The sequence below is a fragment of the Neofelis nebulosa genome, chromosome 7 (assembly GCF_028018385.1).
Source record: "Neofelis nebulosa isolate mNeoNeb1 chromosome 7, mNeoNeb1.pri, whole genome shotgun sequence".
In the NCBI taxonomy this organism is placed as follows: Eukaryota; Metazoa; Chordata; class Mammalia; order Carnivora; family Felidae; genus Neofelis; species Neofelis nebulosa.
The window spans coordinates 54,739,823-54,756,844 of record NC_080788.1 but is presented as its reverse complement, the minus strand read 5'-3'; the positions used below and the strand labels follow the sequence as shown (position 1 = coordinate 54,756,844).

General features: G+C 37.3%; 1 protein-coding gene across 21 annotated transcripts in view; it reads right to left on the bottom strand.

The window, feature by feature from the left end:
• The window catches only part of ATP8B4 (ATPase phospholipid transporting 8B4 (putative)), a 257,258-nt gene that overhangs the window by 58,606 nt on the left and 181,630 nt on the right, over positions 1–17,022 (bottom strand). For 20 of the 21 annotated variants that reach the window (XR_009264158.1, XR_009264157.1, XM_058737764.1 and 17 more), the window contains 5 exons: positions 14,080–14,268; positions 7,383–7,498; positions 4,273–4,437; positions 2,948–3,059; positions 639–744 (listed from right to left, as the gene is read on the bottom strand). Coding sequence is in view for 19 of the 21 variants with exons in the window: in XM_058737764.1 (XP_058593747.1) it covers positions 639–744; positions 2,948–3,059; positions 4,273–4,437; positions 7,383–7,498; positions 14,080–14,268 (688 nt within the window). In the remaining 2 variants the exon portion in view is untranslated. The remainder of the gene's footprint in view (positions 1–638; positions 745–2,947; positions 3,060–4,272; positions 4,438–7,382; positions 7,499–14,079; positions 14,269–17,022) is intronic. The other variant, XM_058737770.1, reaches the window with a different exon arrangement.

The window sequence follows — 17,022 nt, the reverse complement described above, 5'->3', positions numbered from 1 at the left end:
AAAGTTCTTAGAAAATAATTATGCAGACTTTTAAAATGTTCTTCTTAAAATGTTCTTCTAAAAATTTCACAGTATTCTATATCTCATAAGCATTATATATTTGGGTTTAATAGTAACTATGTCAAAATATCTACTTTCTTTAATGCTGAAAGACTCTATTCCAACTTTACATACCATCTCCTACAGTGGTGTTTTCCAAATTTATCCAATCATAATTTCATCTAGGTCCTTATGAAAATACAAATCCCCATACTCCATCCCCTGGAGGTTCTTAATTTGGGAGCCAGAATGAAGAAGCTAGTGAATTGCTATTTTTAACAAATGCCCTCATTAAATCTGATCACTCATCATATAAGAGCTATTTCTAAAGGACAACCCAAAGTAAATGATTTGAAATCCTTTTCTAAAAATATGTGGAAAATGTTGGAGGCCTGAAGATGACATTTCACTACTGATGTCAAACTTATCTCAGTTTGTCACCAAAATGAATAGGAGTTTAGGAAACATGCAGAAAGAGCTCTATACTCAACTAAGGCCGCAGAAACTATAAAAGACCTTTCTACTTTCTCAACTATCTGACCTTCCCTTTCCCCCTCCCTCACTCCCTGTCTTCCTTTCCTCCTTCCTTCAACACTTACCTGAGTTCTTCTCTGACTTCCACTGCCGTGTTCCCTGATATAATGAACACATCATTCATATCATCAGTCAGCATGTTGCAGGCATAGCCAATGTTGATGGCAGTTTCTAATACAAAATAATGTTCAGTTAGAATATTAATTAATAACATAAGTACTTTTCCATAACAGTTTTGAGGCATTGCCCCTTAATGTCAGAGAGACCACAATGAGTAATAAAACACAAGAAACCCAGAGCTAAATTCAAAGACCCAGGTTCCATGACCAAATTCACCACTTGCTAAATCCATGGAGAAGTAGCAACATCTATAAATTCTCAGCCTTCTCATCTAGCTTTTGAAAAAACTTCTTGATTCCCAAAATTAGTACTTAAGAAAATACCCTAAGATCCTGTGATACAGTGAAATATTTTTTTCCCTAAAGTCCCAAATACTGCCTCTGAAAGAGCTGACATACTTAATTTAGCAATTATTCAATCTGATGGGGTAGACACATTGAAAAAAACTCATAAAATGTTCATCTGAACAGCAAAAATGCTCTTATGATAGCTTTATAGTTCTCCCACACGCAATATTGCCATTTCCCCATTAAGTAAATAAAACTTTGGAATGTGAGATCACCTCAAAGACCACCCAGGAATGCTGCTACTAGGTAACTGGAGAACTACATAATGTTGAGCAGTCCTTCCTCTCCTTCTGCAGAACTGGACCCTAGGATAATTAGGTAACCCTTCCATCTTCGATAGGGCCATTTGTTTCTAATTCTATTGAGTCATTAGGCTTTAGTTCTTTTCTTTTTTTTATGTTTATTTATTTTTGAGACAGACAGAGACAGAGTACAAGTGGGGAAGGGGCAGAGAGAGGGAGACACAGAACCAGAAGCAGGGTCCAGGCTCTGAGCTGTCAGCACAGAGACCAATGCAGGGCACGAACTCACAAGCAGTGAGATCATTACCTGAACCAAAGTCAGATGCTTAACTGACTGAATCACCCAGGCGCCCCAGCTCTAGTTAATTCTGTAGAACAATTAGATTTTTCTTAAGTCTCAAGGCAATTGATAAAATCTTAGCATATTCTTTGTATAAGCCATAGAAATGAAAGTTCAATGAGAGTAAACCTGTGGATATTCATAAGTAAGTGAATAGTTGTGAATGTACCTACTGATCAACACCAAACTCTAAGAAGTCTCTGTTAACACACCACAGAGCTCAACTCTCTAATGTTTATTTTTTATAATCAGTGATTTGGGTGAACATATAGAGAACTGATTTATCCTATCTACAAATCCTCCAATGTCCTAAAAAAATGTAACAAGTAGAGAAAATCTTGAAAACATATGTGTGCCAAGTAACTAAATATTTCTGATTTACAGATGACCAAGCATAAAATGACATTTGTTTTAACCATTACTGATAGCAATAGATCTAAAACGTATTGATCCCTTTTCATTCTTAGGAAACAGAGTACTCTGAACATAATGACTCTTCCTCTGCTGACTTGGTGTTTTGTCATGTCTGAAAGTGGGTCAGCTCTCATTGTACCACTACGTGGGCAGTCCTGGAATTTAGCCAGCTTGCACTGGTACACCTGTGTTGATTGTTAAAATGTCAAAATATTTCCACACGAGTTGATAAACAGCTGCTTCTCCGAGTCTCCCCAAACCTCCCAAACATCAAGAAACTAACCAAGTAGCCCTGAGGTATCCAATGTGCTGCTCCAGTGCTGTGCCACTCTCTGTCCTAACTGGGGGAGGAAGTACCCATGTGAAACAATAGCTAAACATTATTTAATGCCATTGTTGCCTACAGGTGAAACTATTATATTTAAGAAGCAATTGCACTGAAACTCAAATGACCCCAGGGTATACTACAGAAGATAATTTGTTAGTTTGTTTTCTTTTGTTTTTAAATAATAAATTTTTGTAATGTATTAGCTTTCCTTTTTGTATTTCTACTCCTTACTATTTGAAGGACTGGGAAAATATCTAATTCATTAGGCTTTCTGGTTTAAATTTTACCATAGAAATTATTGCCCTCCCCCACCCTCCCTCCCACCGTCCAGGGCGCCTGGATGGCTCAGTTGGTTAAGCATCCGACTTTGGCTCAAGTCATGATCTCCCGGTGAGATCCGGGCTCTCTGCTGTCAGCTCAGAGATCACTTTGGATCCTCTCTCTCTCTCTCTCTCTCTCTTTCTCTCTGTCCCTCCCCTGTTCACTCACACTCTCATTCTGTCTCAAAAATAAATAAACATTGAAAAAAAGAAATTAATCCCCCCTCTTTTCAAGACATCATCATCATCCATTTTCAAATTACCTTGTTTGTCTCCTGTTAGGACCCAGATCTTAATATTGGCTAGCGATAAATTTGTAACCGTTTCAATAACACCCTCTTGTAACTTATCTTCTACAGCAGTAGCACCTAGTAGCTTTATTAAAAATAGAGAATACCATATGTTAATGCAGGCAAACAACATCCACAATATGTATGGCTTTTAATCACAGAGTTTAGAGGTCAGGGAACATGAACTGAAAATGGAAGTTATGATGTACTGACACAGTAAGCATCTTATTACGTGCAGAGATGGGTTGGGAAGGACCTCAAAAGGAGGCACACCAATTAATGGCAGGGATCCTGGAAGTTAGAATTCACATGAGAGATCTGATCTGCTCAGATAACATATTAGCATAAACTATCAGAAGCCATTTGGGCTTCTAAGAACTGAAGAACTCCCCAGATGCTTCCCCACTTATGTCAACATGGAAAGGTCCAAAGGAGAGCCCTAATCTCATAGTAAGGATCACCAAAAAGTAGAGTCATTGTCCTAAATTAACAAACCAACAGATGCCATAAACTAAAAAGTGAAGATTCTTGTAGAATATTTTACTCAGAGATGAATATAACATGCTCCTTAGTAACTCATGATAGATGAGCATAATGGCCAACTGGGGCCTCAGGGAGGAGCAGTTTCTAAAGCTCATACTCTGGGAAGCACAGATATCATCAGAACCTCATGGCCTAGGATGGTTTAGAGCTACAGCCACTCTTCATGGCAAGTTTTCCTGCTCTAAAAAGGTAGATCATAAAGCAGGGAGAAAAAAACCCCAACATATTATCAAGTACATACCAGAGGCTGACAAAGAATAAAGATGCTACTATCTTCTACTTTGAGGGGACAATTGTATAACCTACTGCTAATAGAATTAATCCTCTAGGCTATCTAGGGCCATACATGGAAAACTTGAAGCCGGGGCGCCTGGGTGGCGCAGTCGGTTAAGCGTCCGACTTCAGCCAGGTCACGATCTCGCGGTCCGTGAGTTCGAGCCCCGCGTCAGGCTCTGGGCTGATGGCTCGGAGCCTGGAGCCTGTTTCCGATTCTGTGTCTCCCTCTCTCTCTGCCCCTCCCCCGTTCATGCTCTGTCTCTCTCTGTCCCAAAAATAAATAAAAAACGTTGAAAAAAAAAATTTTTTTTTAAATAAAAAAAAAAGAAAACTTGAAGCCAATATATATGACTCAGTGTTTGAAAGGGGGACATCAGCTGTGTGCAAGATGATTTAGCAATGAATTACTCCCATGCTAGATCTCTAAACACATACTATCCCTTCTGTAAACACAAACCATCATGCTTCTAAATGCATACCATCAAATCCCTTTCAATTTCTTCATATAGCCCAGCTACCCGCTCATCTCTCTCATCTATAAGAGTATTTGCATCTTCAAGCATCTTATGCCATTCTTTAAAGTACTTGTCATCCAGATCTCTGTATGCAATGGCCAAAGTTCGAAGACCTTCCCCTGCAAATTCCTGCCGGAGCAGAAACAAATTTAGGAACCATCAGAGAATAATAATCATGGCAACAACAACAACAACAATAATGGGTAAGAAGTTTTTCACTTAAATTCATTTTGTCCCAAGAGTATTATTTGGCCACGCTGACCTCCAACTTTTTAATCTCCTTGGAAATGGGATAGAATGTTTGTATTTTATATTTTATTTCTATGTGGTTAAAACACTCAGGGGAGCTAGCCTTCTCCCTAAAGACAGCTTAAATACCTGCTTAAGTGTCCTAGCTGAGAAGTGATCAACCACACCAATTACTTGAGATATCCATTTGAAGCAACATATATTGGTTCCAACCTATCCCCTACATGAAGAAGCACTCTTGGCAATAAGAGACCTAGCCTGTTTCATGGCTCATGGCACTCGACTTCTAGTGGAGAGGAAAGGCTTCTCAGAGGAACCATAGGTCTCAAATCAAAGGTAGGAGCTCTCTCAAAATATGGCAGCATGACATCTCAATACTCTTGTCATGTTCCCCTTAACAATACAGCTGTGTCTAAAATTAACTGAGTTCTACTTCTGTTTATGCTTGAAGTCTTCCATAAGAAAAAGTACAGATGAATAAATAAATGCTGGTCAGGCAACAGAAGTCAAAGCTTATTATGCTGTAATAATAACCTCTAGGGGAAAATGGGAGAGTAAGACCAAAAGTTAATACAAATGTTTACTTCTGGGAAGTAGGACTAGAAGTGGAGGCTAACTTTTACTCATCATTCCAGATCGTCTATAAATTTTCTCATTTTCTGCTATATGAAAGTTTTATTTTAATAATGAAAATTCTTAGAAATTGTAACAACACCATCAAGTCATGTTATTTTTAAAAATCATTATTTTTGAGATGCTGATTTCTATGGAGTTAGTGTGTAATAATTGGTCAATTAATTGAAGAACCATACGTTTCGTTTAGTGTCTCAGTAAACTGACAAATAAATAAAAATAGGAGACTGGTAGTTGCTTACGTGTCTCACATAGTCACAATAGCTAGAAACATATGTAGATTGCTTTGTGGAAATGCTGGAAACCTCCCACTTTGTCTAGGCCTCCAGTGGTCATTTTATGGGCCTCCACACTGCAAGTGTTTTTATAGCATTTCTGCTCCTTTGGACAGTGCCACCGAGCATATCTTCTCTGCTGTGTTCTGGCTTATAGAAAAGACGTAGGTCTGTGATCAGGCACAGGTTAAGCCATGACACACCCTAATTAGGTAAATGAAAAGAAAATTCAGTGCATATGACAACGATGTGGTTTCGCCCACAGAGACCATGAGAAAAAAATTATCCAAATGTATCTTGTAGGCAATTGGTAGCACTCTGGACATTGCAGTCACATTTTGCAAGACCACCAGTGGGTCCCCTACTGATCTGAAAATCTAGTTACTTCCTTGTAACAATCTTTTGTCCTCTTAATTCACAGAAACGCTTCTTTGCCTTTAACTTGCAACCGCACTGAGCATTACCAGTGCTCTCCTCTCTGTTCTGCACAACAGTGAATTAACTCTAAGACGGCATTACAAAAGGGGACAGATGATTTAAGTTATTTAATTAGTGCATGAATCACAAGTTTAATCCTAAATGAGCATTTGAGCAAGGTCGTTTCCTACCATTAAACAATTCAAAATCAATTATTAAATATAAACTGAAAACCTCAGAATTTAAAGCCAAAACAAATAAAGTAAATGAAGCAAAGAGCAAGTCAAATCGATGCTACCTGGAAAAAAACTCTTATGCATAGAAATGTAAAAAGACCAAATTAGGCTTCCTATACTTCAGTATGAAAGGAGAATGTATGAAATCCAAGGCCTGTGGTGTTTGAGCAACGGCAAAAATCAGATCCTTATGATTCCAATGTTGTTTTCAGAAAAAAAAAAAAAAAAATTAAAAAGACCATGTCGGCCTTCTGGAAGAGATTAAAAGATAATCAAGAATGCTCTATTCGAAAGACAAAAACAATAGCTATGTTTGTAACCAATATTACTAAACCATCATTCTTTAAACTTAAAGTCAGGCAAAGTAATTTTTTGTTTTGCTTTGTTTGTTTGTTTGTTTGTTTTTTAAAGATCCAGGGAATGTTCTGTATTAAATATAGGGCTTGACAAAGAACATGAATCCTCAATAATTTTTTAAAGGAGAGAAACCAATGAGGATATGAGAGTTTTGACCAGCTGCCCTTAAAGTTCATATTCGGTTAAATGGAACCTCAAACAAATATCAGAAAGACACCTGAATCTCAGGTTTAAACCAGGTTAATGTTCACATTAAATCAGACTCTTACTCTTTTGCATATATATATATATATATATATATGCCAAAGATTAGTCCTGCTCCCTTCAGAAAGCTTTTATAAAGATACTATGCATAGTCTCAGAATGTATGCATTTGGTAGCTTCAACCTACAGAACATAGGTGACTCAATATAATTTATGACCTGATCAGAAGGACCCCTGGAGGAGAAAGCTGGCTATGATTTTCTCCTCAAGCATCTGAACACAATCCTAAACTATTCGCTAGGGGTAATCATAAAGGATTCCTTTGGTGTCAGACACATTAGAACCCAAGGGAAAGCAACTGTCCTGCTCCTCTTCCCAGAACCCATCCAGTATCCAGGGAAAAAGCCTCAAACTGCAGGAGAGTTAGAGCAGGTGTGTCCCGAGCCTTTCCCTGGCCAGAGTTCAGGAGGCTACACGCAGCAGCTACTTCACAGCTGCTGTGTGTTAACCTGTCTGTGGTAAGACTGATCAGACTTTCAGCAGGACAGGGGTCCATGTGCCAGTTTCCAGACATTCACTGGTACATTTTCCTGTGCTTTCTATTTCAAAAGTCACATCATTTAGCTTATATTTTTAAAATAAGACCTAATCACAGGAAATGGCCAAAGGGCCATTGTGCTAACCTTAAGACAGAGGCACTTACACTGAGATGGTCTGTCGTCAAAGTCAGAAGGTCTTCATTGGATGGATGAAGTTTTTCAAACAGAACAGTGTCTGCTCCTTTGGAATAAAGCTTTATCTGTCCTTCTGGGTTTCTAACTGAAAAGAAAAATTTTGCATAGTAGATAATCAATGAAATCCGTCAAAACTAGACTTTCCTAGGACTCCAGCCAGGAAATTTGAAAATGGGCATAACGTTTTAGCTAGTAGCAAAATACTCAGTGTCTTTAATTAGAAGGTCACTATCTAAGTCAATTGGCTTTATTCCTGTTCTATTAACTTAGAAATATTCCATCTACTGAAATGCTTTGATTTCCCAAACTCAGAAACAAGTGTTTTTATTCTGATGTATACAACCTTACTATTTTTCTTACCTACTGTTTTGAAGAGTTGATAAATTCAAATTAAGCCTTCTGGATTGAACAGAATTGACAGCTTTGCTTGCCTGTCTCCTGTTGCAAAAACTCAAGACCTACCATAGGAATCAGCTTTTAGTATTATACCAAATGATATCCACATGGAATTCTAGTCATTCAAAGCCATGGTTTATGCATTTAGTTCTCAGTCTTTGCTGATGTTTTTCTTTATCCTCTTTACTCCTTGGGAATGCCCTTTCTTTCATTCTTGGTGGTTGATTTTGGGGTCACAATCCAGGCTGCAAGCATGCCTGGGGGCTTTCAAAATTATTTTCTACCTTCTTTTAACTGGAAGTCTGTATTAGTTATGGCTATATTTTTAATCTGCCCCCCCCCCCAGGTTTGAGAATGACAGCCCTGATGAGGATCCCCTCATCTCCAGTCCTTAAGCCTTCCCCTGGCTGTGCCTCATGTTGCTTCAGAAAAATCTTTTTTGAAACCACAGAATACTTGGCCTACATTTGTAGGCATGGTTTTACAGCTTGGCACATACTATATACTTAATTACTTGTTGAATGAATGACATGACATGACAATATATTTCTTCCAAGTAACCACCTACAGTTTGAAACAACTTTCTGGATCACAGTTCCACGGTCTGAACACTGACCATCACAAGTTTCATCAAGTCAAAGACTACTGCATGCTTTCCATTCGATTATACCTTTTCTCTAAAAACAGAATGCCTCAAAACAGATGAACATGAATATTGACTATTAATAGAATATAAAATTTAGAACTTGATTTAAAGAAATATAAATAACAAAGTACAGTGAATTAATTTCCCTTCTAACCTTTTACTACTCTTAGCTAAGACTTAATCTAGTCTAGTTTCCTCCTGGGTTTGAATATGTATAATGCACCTTGGGAACTCTTTTGTGTTGACTTATCCAGGACTTATCTTCTCTCCTAAGACTGTTGGTCAGCTCTCCTAGATGCCAGAACTCATGCAGTTTTTCTTGTGCCCTGGCTCTAATTGCCCCCATTGTGGAAAGAGTTGGAGGGTGGTGGAAAGCATATATAATTTATCTAATTGTTCAAGTGGGGGAAAAACATTTAATTCTAGGGAAGCCTTTCTTGCTTTTCTTCTACAGCAATCCAATTTAATAATTTCTCCCATATTTTCTCCCTTCCACCACCAGAGCTATAAAGGCAAATTATGTGCCTTCTACTTTTACCAGTATGACTTCCCTATGACTGTTTTTTATAGTCTAGGCTAGGACATCAGTTCTCAAGCTTTTTGGTCTCAGAACCCCTATGCACTCTTAAAACTTTGTGAGAACTCTAGGCCTTTTTAAGCGGGTTAGATCTAATAATATTTACCATATTAGAAATTAAAGTTGAGAAATTTTATTATAGCAATGGTCTTAGAACACTAATTATATTACTATAATAATAATATGACTATTATAATAATTATGATAATAAGCATATGACATATTAACATAGGTAACATTTCTATGAAAAATAATTATATTTTCCATAACAAAAAAAAATTAGTTTTGGGAATGGCATTGTTTTACATGATTACAGGTCTGGTTTAAAAAACGGTTAGATTCCCATATCCGCTTCTGTAGTTCAATCTGTTGTGATATCACACATCATGCGGCTTTTGTAAAACTCCACAGTATACTCATGAGAAAAAGAATAAAAAAGACAAATACCATTAGTATTATTATGAAAATGTTTTTGTCCTTGTGGATCCTCTGAAAACCTCCCAAAGTTTCTTAGGGTTCCCCAGACCACACATGGAGAACTACTGGTCTAGGAAATCACACCAATTATGATTTGTTCAAATCTCTTACCATCTCTTTGTCTCAGTTTCTACATGTGAAAAGGAGATATTTAAACAATCTAACTCCTAAGGTCTTTCCAAGCTATATTCTTCTCATTCAGTAAACAGTTTACATTTCCTTCATGTTTCTTAATCAAGCATTAACCCCTTAGAATTTGTGTGAATTCAATTTCATGGAATCCTGCTTAATTTTACTCACTAAACCTTTCCTTTTGCAGATCAACAAGTTTTTTTCTCTTCATTCAAGGCTCCTAGTCATCTCTGCTAGGAAATCCCAAGGCTAATCATATCTCACTCATTTCAGAAGTTAGCCTTTTTAAAATCGATTTAAAGAACACAACAGTTTTAAATGGTCGAGATAACATGTGGGCAGAGTCTGGACAAAAGTCATAGATTTTTAGTTATAGATTCTTCTCCTCTTGCCAGTCCTTTATACATTGTTGTGCCTCAAAGACTTTCCCAGGATCTAATTCCCTCCCACTCTTCATGCAGTCACATTCATTTCTAAGGCTTCAGGGTACATTGACAGGATGATTGATTTTAAATGTGTATATCCTGCCCAAATCCATCTCCAGCATTCCCTTTGAATATGTATATCCAACCACCAGCTAGATACCTCCTTTCGGATATGCTCAGCCACACTAAATTCAAACTGCACACATTATCTTCCTCCAACAACTAGGTATCTCTCCTATGTCTCTGCCCCAATAACCAGTTTCACCCTTCACTAAGTCTCCCAAACCAGATATCCAGCCATCATTCAAACTCCTTCTCTTCTACCACCCATACATCCAACTGCAGCCACGGATTTCTCTTCATCACCTTATCTCTTGCTTATATTATCACATTAACCTAAATGTTCCACTTATTGCAATCCTGCTTTTCTTCAAACTCCTCTGTAATCTATCTGGAATTATCTTCACACAACTGCATACAACCCTGCAATAGCTTCCCTCTGCCTTTGGATCAAGTATGGACTCTTAAACATGGCATAAACAGGAATCATCAAGACCTTTCCTTTTTCAGCCTATTTTGTACCCTGCTTCACCATCTTCTCCTGGGTGCAATCACACAGAACACTTTTCAATTTCACATTCTCCCTTAGCTTCAAGTCCCTGGGACATGGTAGGCACTTACTAAATATTTGCTTAATTAAGTTGAATTATAGTTATGCAAAATTCATTGAAAGCAGCTATGCCTTTGTGACATAAAAAGAAAAAAAGTCACAAATGGTTTCCAGGTTTATGCTATAAGAGTAAATGTAATAGCAACTCTGTGAATGATGATGAATAATTCTACTTTGCCATATCTCAGTTGGATGCCTATTCATATATACATATAGAAAAATGCCTGTCATACGGCAGTGTGATTTATACTTTGATCATCTCTAAAAAGTTTACAGTTGAACAGGTCTTACTAAAGATCTTGCAAGGGCTTTTCAAGGAGCTAGACTAATTTATTTTTCTTTAATGTTTATGTGCCACTTGCCTCTATTAATATCTTTGAATTTTATCTCTGTGTTTTTATTAGAATTGGTCCTTCCAAAATTGTACAGTAAGATTTATATGTTTATCAGTATAGTAGATTCTATATCCTCTGACAAAATTCTATATAGAAATCTATTTTTATTTAAGTAACTGAACTAAACCAGGGCTCTTGCCCCAGAATGAAAGTAGTACTAGTATTGAAACTACACATTCATGATTCAATGAATGATAGCACCCCTCCTCCAAAAAAAGGAAGGAGGAGAAAGAGGAAACAGAAGAAGAGGAAGAGGAAGCAGAGGAGGAAGAGGAAGAAAGAGCAAGAGGAGGAAGAGGGGGAAGAGGAGGAGAAGGAGAACGAGAAGGAGGAGGAGAAGGAGAAGGAGAAGAGAAAGCAGCAGCAGCAGCAGCAAATATCTGAGTCTTCGCATCAGGGTGTTGTCCCCACAGACCAACCCATGTGACAATCATGAGACTAGCACTGTTTTATTCTTTGCCTTGTTATCAGAGACTTTTCTACCCTAGTGGAGCCCCTCTTTCAAATTCCTTCTGATTAGAAACCAAACAGAACCTAAATAAAGCCCATAAGCCTCCATGCATTCGGTGGTGGAACAATACCTTGCTTCATATGGGATCCATTAAGTCAAACATCTGAAGTTTGTGGTTAGGCTGTGATTTCTCCACAGCCCATAGTGGTGACTGATGCTGGGGAAAAGCCAAAAATTTCCCTGTGTAGCAATTTTACATTTTTGTCAACACCCTCATAGCAAAGAGAAGCCAGTTCTAGGCCAACCCGACATTAGTAACACCTCCTCTGAAGCTGTAAATAGAAGAGAGCTTCTGCTGATATATGGTTAGGCCAACGCCTAGAGCAGCGTATGTGCTCATCGGCAGCACTGACGATGACTGCCTACAGCCTGTTGTCAAAAAAATAAACATAAACATCCCCAAATGATGTTTGGTTTTTACCTGCTGAGAGCATTCTACCACAGCTACTTTCCAGTAGTTAGAGGCCAAAAACCCAACCATGTACACACACGTTTTCCACAGTAGAAATTGATTTAATATGTCCAGGATATTCATAAGTTACAAAGTATTGGCTTAAATTTTACTTAACAAGCATTTATAGAAAACCTACTATGTGCCAAGCTCTATGCTGGGCCTTGGGCTGGGTAAGATGGCTAAAACACAGCACTGCCCTCTAGCACATACTCTAACAACTGGGAAGGTCATGAGTATCATGGCACTGGTATCACACTGGTGTCATGAACAAGGTGCTCTGAAGAACAGAGGAGAATGCAGTTATTTGGAGAGTAGAAGAATTAAAAGAACAGGTGGCATTTAAATTGGACATTTCCAGGTGAGTAGAAGTTTCCAAGAAAAGAATTAGGGAAAAAGAGTCTTAGGTAGGGGAAATAGCACACACAGAGGGTGAAAGCATACAACGCATGCCTGGAATGCAAGACCTAGTAAGGCTGGGGAAGTTTGAGGAAGTAGAAGATAAATAGACTGAAATCAGATTGCAAATAATCTTGAATGCCATGCAAGAATGTTACCCTCTAAATTCTAGGAAGCTACCAAGGTTTTTTATGTAGGTGATGGCAAAATCAGGTCAATATTTTGGAAAGAATACCTTGGTATCAGCACAGAGCATTATTTTAAGGGGAAATAGTTCTGAAGATATTGCAATAATACAGGCAAGTAGTGGTAAAAGCCTGGGAAACATCTCTAGAAAACACAATGAGTAGTAATTGAGGATCTATTAGTTCTGTGTGTCTCAGTTTTGTTATCTTTAAAATGGGCGTTATGAATAGACACTTCTCTAAAGAAGACATCCGGATGGCCAACAGGCACATGAAAAGATGTTCAACGTCGCTCCTCATCAGGGAAATACAAATCAAAACCACACTCAGATACCACCTCACGCCAGTCAGAGTGGCCAAAATGAAGAAATCAGGAGACTATAGATGCTGGAGAGGATGTGGAGAGACGGGAACCCTCTTGCACTGTTGGTGGGAATGCAAATTGGTGCAGCCGCTCTGGAAAGCAGTGTGGAGGTTCCTCAAAAAATTAAAAATAGACCTACCCTATGACCCAGCAATAGCACTGCTAGGAATTTATCCAAGGGATACAGGAGTACTGATGCATAGGGGCACTTGTACCCCAATGTTTATAGCAGCACTCTCAACAATCGCCAAATTATGGAAAGAGCCTAAATGTCCATCAACTGATGAATGGATAAAGAAATTGTGGTTTATATACACAATGGAATACTACGTGGCAATGAGAAAGAATGAAATATGGCCTTTTGTAGCAACGTGGATGGAACTGGAGAGTGTGATGCTAAGTGAAATAAGCCATACAGAGAAAGACAGATACCATATGGTTTCACTCTTATGTGGATCCTGAGAAACGTAACAGAAACCCATGGGGGAGGGGAAGGGAAAAAAAAAAAAAAAGAGGTTAGAGTGGGAGAGAGCCAAAGCATAAGAGACTGTTAAAAACTGAGAACAAACTGAGGGTTGATGGGGGGTGGGAGGGAGGGCAGGGTGGGTGATGGGTATTGAGGAGGGCACCTTTTGGGATGAGCACTGGGTGTTGTATGGAAACCAATTTGACAGTAAATTTCATATATTAAAAAATAAATAAATAAATAAATAAATTAAAAAAAAAATAAATAAAATAAAATAAAATAAAATAAAATGGGCGTTAAAATAATAGTACCTACCTTACAGGGTTGCTGAAATAATTAAATCAGTTAATTCATGTAGACAATCTACAATAGTGCTGGATTCAATAAGCACTTGCTACCCATCAGTTATACTTACTAGTGCACTGTTGAGGCTAAGTTGAAAATGAAAGTTTATCAAGTTACAAAAATACCACAATTCTCAGTATGTAAGTAGGAATGAAATAATGCTTAAGAAGCATCAATGTGATGAGTACTACCAAAAGATCAAACATAATCTCAGCTACCAGTCATACCTATGACAGACATCCTTTTTCTGATATTGTTGAAGTCCAAGAAGGCAAGAAGTTGGTAAGTAACCAGTGTTCCCAATTCTTCTATTGTTATTGTCTCTGAGGTTCGAGACTTAAAAATGAACCCCAAATTTCTTGCAGCAGTCACCAAAGCCCCTTCATCAGGTGACTGAACTTGGTAAATCAGCTGCCCTAAAAGGAAAAGAAACTATCGCATTAAACTATAGCCAAAATAGATTGTATTAAACAAAAAAAGTAAAAGAAACAAATGTATTGATATCGAGAATAATCGCTAATATTCACAGAATGCCAGTGCTAACTCCAACTCATCCTATAACACTCAACTCAAGTGTTAGCTCCAGAAGTCAGAACTTTTCTACATGCCAACCAGCCAGACCAAGTGCCTATACTGGGAGATACTACAGGACACCACCCATACCACCATCAGAGCCCCTGCCATCTTATAAAAAAAAATCCATCTATGTGTCTGACTCTCCACGATGCTGAAAGTTCCTCAGGTCAGAGGCCATGGTTTTGTATTTTCAGTGACTAGACATGTGTAGTGAAAGTTTCACAAACTAAAACACTTAATATGTATTAATGCTCATAATCCTCATGATAAGCCCTTGAGGTAGGGATTATTAAAAAATTATTATTTCCATTTTATACCAATGACCTATGACTGAAGAGTTTATATGATTTTTGCAAGATCACACAGCCAAAGAGTTGATGAAGCAGGTATTCCAAGTTCCACTTCAGTCTGCTACTAATGACCAGTTTATTATAATGCATACAAGAAACCGCTTGAGATGTAAGAAATCAAACCACTGTGCTCATTCTTGGCGCCTGATGTGTATGTATCAGGCTGGGAGGAAGAGGGGAAAAGAGAGAAAAAGAATGAAATGAGCAAAAAAAAAAAAAAAAAAAAAAAAATCAAACCAAAACAAAACCAATAAACTATAAAAATAGAGCATATACAAAGACATTCTATATAAAATTATATTGTCTTTGTTTATAAAAATACATTTGAAAAAATAGGCAAAGCTATATCCCTATCTACTGACTTCAGGCGATGTACAAGATCAATTCTTAAGAAAATGAGTTGCATATTTATATACTATGATTCCTTTTCATGTAAAACAAATAACTACCTATCTACTGCATATATTAATTTATATATATTAATATAATTTATTAATTACAAATTGATTTATATTTATATTATATTTATATTTTATATTAATTTATATTTATAAATACTTATTAATATTAATTTATATATATTTATATATATATATATATATATAAGGGTGAAATGATGACACCAAATGTTACCAATTGGTTACTCCTGTAGGGGTGAGATTAGAATACTTCATGGACGAAATTATTAGCTCTGCCTTTATAAATTTTGTAGTGTGGTTTCACTTGATACAGTAGGCATAAATTAATTTTGAAATTCAAAAGGGAAAAAGTTATAGCAGTTTCTTTACCTACCTATGAAATTATTTAACTTTCACTTCTTCAACATAGTAAACTGGGTGCCAGGACCAACTTCCCTGCTACAAACAACTACAGATTCTGTATAAAACATTTTAATAATTTTAAATACATCCATAAAAGATGTACTGGCAAGAAAATAAGAACTATTTAGGCCAAAGATGAAGAGAAAAAATACAGATAGAATAAAGGTATTACTGTAGCCAGCTTTTGCCTTGAGGACATTTTCTGATCATTGATCATTGGTTTCTAGCCTCTGAGAGCTTGAGTTAGAGAAGACGTAGCCCAGGTAAGAAGTTTAATGGGAGACCACCTCTTAAAACTGGGCCTCCAAGGGTGCCTGAACGGGTCAGTCAGTTTCAGTTAAGCATCTGACTCTTGGTTTTGGCTCTGGTCATGACCTTGTGGTTTTGTGAGTTTGAGCCCCACCTCAGGCTTTGCATTGGCAGCATGGAGCCTGCTTAAGATTCTCTCTCTCTCTGCCGCCCCCCTCCACTCCCGCCATTCGCACTGTCTGTCTCTTTCAAAATAGATAAATAAACTTAAAAAAAAATGCCTGTGCCTTCAAAAGACTACTCTCCTGGTATAGAGGAGAATTGGAAATCAGGGCCTCCTTCAAGAGTGCCTGTAAGGAAAAATTATCTACCTATAAGCGGAAAGAAAAATTTTTTCTGCTGAAACTTTAAGACCAAAGACTTACTTTCACACATATTTGCATCCTAAATTCATAATACTTGAGTGACTTGAAAAAAATCAAACTGGAAATTTAGCTTAATATGTTCCTACATTAGAACACTACAAGTCCTTTATGGAGGAACTAGCCTTCATCTCAGGACCCAAAGAATTTCTACAAATAAAGTTCCAAGTAAAATGATCATCTCACAGTGAAAAATCATTAAAATCACAATAAATAAGACACAATCAGAACTAACAGAAATAATCTAAGATCTTCAAAAACTTCAGATGTTGGAGGTATTAGAAATAGCACACTCAAATACTTGATAGATTTCAAAAATTTTTTAAAAGGCATAAAATTAGGCAGATTTGAAAAAGAATCAAAGACCTTGTAGAAATTAAAAATTAAAAACTGCATATAGATATTGCTAGAGAAAGAAGCAGTGTACTGTGAAAAAAAAATGGAGGAACTATGAGAATATATCCCCAAGAGATAGGGAAGAGAAGAAATGAGAGACGTGTTAAAACACATAGAGAAGAGAATGAAAATATCTGACACTGAAGATCTAACATGAGAGGGAAAATGAGTCAGAGGCAAAGCTGGAAGAAATACATGGCCAAGCAAATACCATGTCATGGTAAAAAATGACATTCTACAGATTCAAGAATCTCAATGAATTCCAAGTAATATATTTTTTAATCCACACCTATAGTGATAACATGGAAGAAGAAATCTTAAAAGTAGCCAGGGAGATAAGACTGACGACCTTCACG